The sequence below is a fragment of the Frankliniella occidentalis genome, unplaced genomic scaffold (genome assembly GCF_000697945.3).
Source record: "Frankliniella occidentalis isolate FOCC.00 unplaced genomic scaffold, Focc_3.1 Scaffold66, whole genome shotgun sequence".
NCBI lineage: Eukaryota > Metazoa > Arthropoda > Insecta > Thysanoptera > Thripidae > Frankliniella > Frankliniella occidentalis.
In genome coordinates, this window is record NW_026267196.1 from 1145070 (window position 1) to 1152316 (window position 7247).

At 64.7% G+C, this 7247-nt stretch overlaps 1 protein-coding gene across 1 annotated transcript in view; it reads right to left on the minus strand.

The window, feature by feature from the left end:
- The window catches only part of LOC113211108 (SEC14 domain and spectrin repeat-containing protein 1), a 40214-nt gene extending 33216 nt beyond the window's left edge, over positions 1–6998 (minus strand). Inside the window, exons 1-8 of the mRNA XM_052268300.1 lie at positions 6783–6998; positions 6098–6293; positions 5648–5761; positions 4685–5275; positions 4160–4351; positions 3963–4077; positions 3109–3665; positions 2703–3025 (exon numbers count right to left, since the gene is read on the minus strand). Of these exons, the coding sequence (XP_052124260.1) occupies positions 2703–3025; positions 3109–3665; positions 3963–4077; positions 4160–4351; positions 4685–5275; positions 5648–5761; positions 6098–6293; positions 6783–6952 (2258 nt within the window). The 5' untranslated portion in view covers positions 6953–6998. The remainder of the gene's footprint in view (positions 1–2702; positions 3026–3108; positions 3666–3962; positions 4078–4159; positions 4352–4684; positions 5276–5647; positions 5762–6097; positions 6294–6782) is intronic.
- Positions 6999–7247: the final 249 nt, after the last annotated feature.

Here is a 7247-nt window from a genome sequence, read left to right on the forward strand (position 1 = left end):
AAAATTCACACGTTTACCCCCGTAAGTGTACGAATGGAATGTCGCTCATCTGCAGGTGAGCGACATTCACACACTTGCATTTCCAGTGCGGGTAGGCCACCCCGCAACACACGCGTGCGCAGCTGGCAAGATTTTGCCTACCTATCAGGCGCTAGAGGAGCTACTATCGGCTGAACTTGGCTTGGCAGTATCGTAACGGCAAATGACGGTCCCTTCTAGGTGATCCCCGACGTTTCAGGCCGAAAAAAATGAACGGTTCCTGCAGTTTTAGTTGCCACTAAAACCTCAGACGCTGTGCGGAAACTGTGTGGAAGCCGGTCTGTCTGTAGGTCGGCAGTGGTAGCACCCACCCCAACGCCGACTGCCAACGCAAATATTGCTTTGTTTCCTTGTGCCGCCGCTTTGAGCAGAGTCACCACTACGACCGCGCGGTTGTCATGACCCAAAGCAACCAGACCGTTCCCACATCTCGTCAAAAAAATTCGACAGACTTGAAAGGTGTAGGTGGCAATAGCTGCTTGCCACCACGAGGCCCGCGCCTACGGGCGACCGCCCCAAACGCGTATATTCTGGTGGAGGGCTTATGATCCCCCCCCTTATTTTTTTCCAACGAACCGCGTTTCAAAGCCGCTTAGGTAATTAACAGTGCAATCCGAGCGCAAGTTTGCAAAAAGAGCCACATGACCTAACTCTCTGGACAGGAAACCAAATGCCCAGAGGGGCCCGTCTTGGCCACCTTGGCCCTGGCCGGCCCTGGCCGTGGGGCGCTCCGCCTTCGCGTGGACCTCCCCACGGCGACGCCGCGACATCTCGGCGCCGAGGAGGTGGACTGGGCGCGAGAGATTGATGGACAGGAAATACACACAGCATCGTCCCACTGCGGGGGAGGCGCCACCGGCCGGCGGTGGGGCGGCGGGCAGGGGCGGGCGCAGGGGTTCGTGGGGAGAGCGGGGGTGCGGGCGCGGGATGCCAACCCCGCCGACGACGCACTTACTTCTCGGACTGTCCCGGAGCGTCGCCTGGCGTCGGATCCATCGTGCGGCGGTAATCCCACTCCAGGAACGGAACTAGTTCGGCGTGACGGTGTATGTTGGCGACGCGGCGGCGCCTCTCGTGGGCGGGGAGGAGGAGGGTCTCCGGCGCGGCGCAGCCCTTGGCGCAGACTCGGTCCGTGACTGCTCCGCGGTGTGTACGCCCTTCGTCACGCGCGGGTGTTTCGTCACGCGGGTCGTCGCGGCGTTCGGACGGAAGCAAATAGCGGACAGTTTCGCGGGATTCCGAGTCGGTTTCGTGGAGGAGTCGTGATCGCGTCTCGTGCCGTGCGTGCGCTGGCGGCCGGGCTGGCCAAGGGCTGTGCGTCGCGGCGTCGCGTCGGGCGGGGCTTCGCGGGGCGCTGCGGTGAGTGGACTGGCGGGGAGAGCCGCGTCGCGCCCCGGCCGGCGACACGGCGGCCCGGGCCGGTGGGGGCGACCTGAAGGGGGAGGTAGAGAGAAGGGGGAGGGGGGCGCCAAACCGGCAGCAGCGGTCGCCGCACTCGACGACATGCATCAGGCGCACCGCGCGCCACGGCCGGGCGGGGTGGCATGCGATCGAGAGTATTGGGGTTACGGGGAGAGGTGAGGGAGATGGCTGGCATTTCTGCTCATTTTCCCGATATCCTCCACCACTATCCGCATGTCCGTGCAGAGGAGCCTCTTAATTGTGGGACTTCTTCAGCAGCTCGCGAGATGCAAGTGCAAGGCCGGTCAGGCGAGTGATTTCCAGGCTTTACATCCACAACGGGTCTTGAATTTCCGTTCATTCATTTCTTTTTATGACCTTTTGAAAATAAAGGATTTCGATAAACCTGTCGACGAACTTATTTTAACTTTAGGGTTGAACTTTGACCTTATCGGTGTACACATTGTTTGGATCCTGTTTCCTGTTTCCCTTAGGGCGGCAAATAAAAGGAAAGAAGTCCAGTGGAATGGCGTGGAGGACACGTGGTAAAGAAAGGGAGAGTGGCGGAAACCACCCACGTCAACGCGCTCATTGAGTGCCGACCCGACGGCCGACGGCTATCTGGTGCTGGCCCTGGCCAGGACGCCGCCGCCGCCAGGACTAGGGTGTGACGTAGACCCCGCAGCGCCTCCTATCTGCCGCGGGCGTCGGCAATGCCAGCCCAGCACCCAACAAACCCGGCACGGCAGGGTGTATTTTAGGATGTATGGGGCTTTGGCAGGGCCGGCCGGGCCCGCGGAGCTCACCGGCCGGTGTTACACTACTGGCGGGGCCCCATCACCTTCCCCATGACCCCCTTCACCCCAAAGTGAAAACAAGTGCGTGCACTTTAGTACTTGTAAGTCATTCTCGGTGTTCGCCAGAGAGTAGGGGGATCGGGTCTTTTATTTCAAGCGCACGGCAAGCATCAGGGCGAGCAGGGAGGGCGCAGGGCGCACCCGCGTGGAGAGGCGGTGCATGCAGTCTGACAAGTAGTAGTCCTCCGGATGGCGCCCTGCCAACGCATGCACGCCCGCCTGCGCGCCACAATTCACTAAAAATACAATGAGACGGGCCTGGCGTGGCGGGGCGTTTGCTCGGGCGTGAGCGCCCCCGATGCGCGGAGTAGAGCCAGCGCGGCCTGCTGCTAAACCGAGACGGCTCGGTGGTGGAGAGCTGCGCGTCGTGCACTGACCTCCGCGAGGTCCTTGTCGCGTACGCACCTGCTGGCCGCCGGAAGAGTGCTCGGCGGCGGGGGTCCCGTGCCCAGGGCGGCGCAGGTGGCGCCCAGCGGGGCCAGCGGCGGGCTGAGGGGCGCGGCGAGGGCGGCGCCGAGCGCGGGGAAGGGGTCGACGAGCGGCTCGCGGAGCCGGGAGCGCAGCAGGCGGCCCAGCCGCACCATGCGCCCCACCTCCAGCAGCAGCCGCTCGCGCGACCCCAGGAACTTGCGCAGGCGGCCGCGGCGCCGCGACGGGTCGGTCTCCGCCGCCAGGGCGGCCGCCAACCCCGGCACGGCGGCGGCCAGGTCGCGGAGCTGCTTGCAGTGCTGCGGACATAAGACGGCTCGTAATGTGGGCTGCGGGCTGGAGTGACAGCTCGGGGGTGGTAGTAATCTGCGTCCTCGCGTACCTCCTGCACGGAGCGGTGGAACACGGCGGACACGCGCAGCCGCGTCATCTGCTCCTGGCTGACGGCGTGCAGCGCCTCCCAGGCGGCCGTGAGCTGGTCGCTGAGGGCGCGGTGCGCCCCGAGCGGCAGGCGGCACGAGACGCGCAGCGAGCGCGCCAGCGCCAGCAGCTGCACGCCGTACTGGTGCGTGGCGCGCGCCGTCTCCTGCAGCGACTGCTGCTCGGCCTTCTGGGCCTGGATCTCCCCCGCGGTGCAGCCGACGTGCGCGTGGCTCGCCAGCAGCGCGCGCTGCAGCTCGCCCAGCCAGCGCACGGCCTGCGACGCGTCCTGCTCGTAGGCGCGCACGTGCGCCGCCTGCTGCAGCGTCAGCCGCCGCATGTTGACCGTGTCCGAGAAGAGCGTCTGGCGGCCGCGCACCGCCTCCAGCAGCGCCGTCACGTGGCCGATGTGGCCGCCGTAGTCCACGCTCACCTCGCGGCCCAGCGCGTCCTTGACCGGCATGGACAGCAGGTCCGAGAGCTTCTCCCCCTGGCGCACCACGAGCCGCTCCAGCTCGTCTGCAACAAGATGGAAAGTGACGGTGGATCAACATCGTGATGGGCCCGCGGCGCCTCGCGGGGCGCTGCTGGGGCGCGGCCTGGCTGGGCCGGGCGCGGCAAAGTGTGGGAGGGGCCGCGAGCGGCTCCAGTCGGAGGCGTGTCCTGCTAAGGTGGCGCTCAATGTGGGAGGAGTCATTAAAACTTTCTTACTAAAAATCAATGTCAATCAAATCAAAAGCGAAATACCAAATCAAAATTGTACGATAAATGGAATTGAATATCAAGTCCCTTGATCATCCACTGCGTCATTCTTACCAACGTCAACCTGGTGCGCCTGCAGCTGCCGGAGGGACTCGTCTGCCGAGTCGAGCGCCTCGACGTCACCCTCGCGCATGAGCGACTCCAGGATGTCGGCCGTCGTCTCTAGGTACTGCAACAAAAACGTGCAAACTTGAGCGACCCGAGACCGCCTCGCCACCATCACGGTGTGCTCCATGTCCGCAGAGCCTCACCTCGTCCACGAGCCGGTAGAACCTCAGCGAGCTGATGAGCACGGTGCGACGCCGCTCCAGGCGGGTCGCGAAGCTCCGACACGCAAAGTCCATGAAGTCGCGCTGGCTGCGCAGGTCGGCGGGCAGCGGCAGGCCGGCGGCGGGCCGCGAGTCCAGCCGGTGCAGCAGCTCCGCGTACTGGCCGTACGTGTCCTGCAACAGAGCGAGGCGGGTGAGCCTGACGACCAGCTTGGCGTCCGGCCCAGCACGACGGCCGGCCCTCGCCGTCAGCGGAGTCACGACCGGCAGGGCTGGCCAGTTGCAATAAGCAATAAACCGTCGTGCCTGGAGGCGGTTCTGGTGCTCGAGTAAATGCGTCGCTGACCGGACCGCCAGAAAAGAGCGATTGATTTTGAATAATGACAGTAACAATAATCGCAATCATGTTTTCGGAACCGATCTACTCAACGGTGCTTGCAATTTTAAAGTCAGGATCGTTTTTGAACGTGTTTTTTGTTCTTGGAGTGACAGAGACTCCAGACTCACCCTACACTGCAGCTCCAGGGCCTCGTGCGCCTCTCGCAGCTCCTCGGCGGAGGCCACGTCCAGCCCCACCTCGCGCTGCGCGTTCAGCATGGTCTCGGCGGGGCCCAGGATCCAGTCCGTGACCCGGGACACGCGCTCCTCCAGGGACGCCTGCTCCTTGGCGTCGACCAGCGTGCTCTGGAGGCTGTGCCACGCGTCGTGCAGCAGGGCCTGCTTCGCGGCGAGCAGCTCGAGGAGGCGCTCGATGCGGATGCGCGTGTCCACCACGTCCTGCGGCACGGGCTGCGCGGCGCCCTGGCCGCCCTGGCGCTCGCCCTGCCGCTGGTAGTCCTTGTCCAGCCGCTCCAGCAGCTCGCGGCCCGCCGTCACCACCTGCCGCCCGGCCTCCTTGGTCTGCTGGTAGTTCTCCAGCGTGACCGGCGGCTGCTCCAGGTTGATCCTCGCCGAGATGGTGATGGCCCCGATGGTGGTCGGGTTGGTGGTGGCGGCCGACTCCCCCGACAGCATGGCCTGCTGCCCGGCCAGCCGTCCCCGCAGCTTGTCCAGGTCGTTGGCGGCCGTCTCCGCCTCGCGGGCGAACGTCTCCATGTACTGCGGGCAGAAGATCCAGGACATGAGCACCTCACGTGGAGCAGAGTTTCGTGAAGGTTTCCAATAAAGTCATCAATTCAATAGCGGTGCCTGGTCGTTGAGAGAGACCATGTTGCTGATGATGCCCCCCCCCTCCCCTCCCTGAAAGAGAGGCTGGCGGCGACGGGCTGCTGCTCAAAAGCGAATAGCGGCCCCAAGCCGGTCTGCAAGCAGAGCACTGCAGAGCTGCCCCCCCCCTTCCTCTTTACGCCCCTCTCAGGCCGCGCCGCCCGCGGCGAGCAGGACGACTTGCCATCATCCTAAGTGCGCACTGTTAGCCCGGAGGGGGCCGCCTGGACACTGGCGCGCGCGCGCGTAGAGGAAAACACTTACGATTCTATTCTGGATCCACTGGTGGTGGTTGTGCACCCAGGGCCCGCCGAGCTCCTCCGGGATCTGCGACGGCGCCAGGTACTTGAGCAGCCGGGCCAGGGGTATGAGCACGGGCTGCAAAACGGCAAACGGGCCCCGTCATTATACAGGTTCACTCGAAACGCACATCTTTTTGCATCCTTTCCTCAAATAAAAACAAATTGCACGTCGCAGAACGCCCCTCACTCGGGCTCGGGCTGGCCGGGGCCGCGGGCGGAGTAAGTAAGCATCAAGCCTCTGTTCTAATGGGCCGCCCTGGGGCCTCCGACACGGCATCGACGGCTTGCGTGAGGTGAGAGTCCCCGACGCGCAGAGTAGTTTCCATCCTGCAGGACCGCGACCTGCCTCAAGGCGGCCGCGGCCCGGGGCGCGGGGTATCGCCGCCCCGGCAAAACACCTCTCACTACTTACCTCTCCCTGCCGCTGCGCGCGCGCGCACGAGTCGACGCGCTGCTTGTCCCAGAAGGCGTCGGGCCGGATGACGAGCAGCGACGCCAGGTCGGGGCCCAGCGACGCCCCCACCTGGCGCATGGCAACGCGCACGCACCGCCAGGACCCCGTGCGCGCGTCCACCACCACGGTCAGCCCCGCGCGCCGCGTCTCGGGGCTGCGGACAAGGACACAAAAACACACACTCGTAGAGAACAGCTGATCAGGGGGGAGGGCGGCCGCCTGTTGTTTGACAGGCGGAGGAGGGGAGGGATTCCGTGCTCCGATCAGCTGACAAGATCCTCCCACGCCAGCTGCTGAGACTCGGACGAGCCACGAGGGGGATAACTGTTTAGGGGTTTGGCTAATCAACCACGTAGCGCTACAGGTGCAGCCGATCGGGTGGCGCCGCGGGCGTGTGGCTTTCCGGTGGATGATATTTCACACCGGTCAGCAGGCCTGCTGTGGCAGCCTGCGGCCAGCACAGCTCAGCGCGCAGCTCGGCTGAGCTCGTCGTCGAGCTTCTTTAGTCAGCTCGGGCTGATGAAGCGGCCCAAGTGCGGGGTCAGCCCGCGGCGATGAGCAAGGGGCAGGGCTTCGAGGGGCGGAAGCTTCTGCCAGCTTGTTGATAGTCATACCCGTGCGACAGAGTGCTGGTGATACCGACCTGAAGGTGGAGGCGAAGTAGCGCAGCACGAGGTCCAGCCGCTCCTTGGTCCAGGGGACGTTCTCGGCGGGGACGGGCACCAGGATGACGGGCCGCTCCTCGGCGTCCCTGCAGCCGGGCAGCAGTGCGACGCGGGCCTGCAGCGCGCACAGGATGTCCGCCGCCTCCATCCTGCCGCCGCTCCACTGCTGCAACAAGAAGAGGGTGCCAACACGGCCGTCAGGACGAGCAGGGTCAAGGCAAGGCACGAAGCGACAAACGGGCGCTGCAGCACGTTTTAATGTTCGAGAGTGACCCTCTGCTGCCCTGTATACCGCTACTCTCGCCGCTATACTCTACGACGTTGGACTAAGCGCGGGCTGAAATACGTAGTCGAGGTGCTGCACGCGTCGCACGAGATATCGCGACCCGGTCAGGGGAGTAGGCGCGGCCGGGAGAGGCCGGGGCGCACGATGCGAGTGCTTT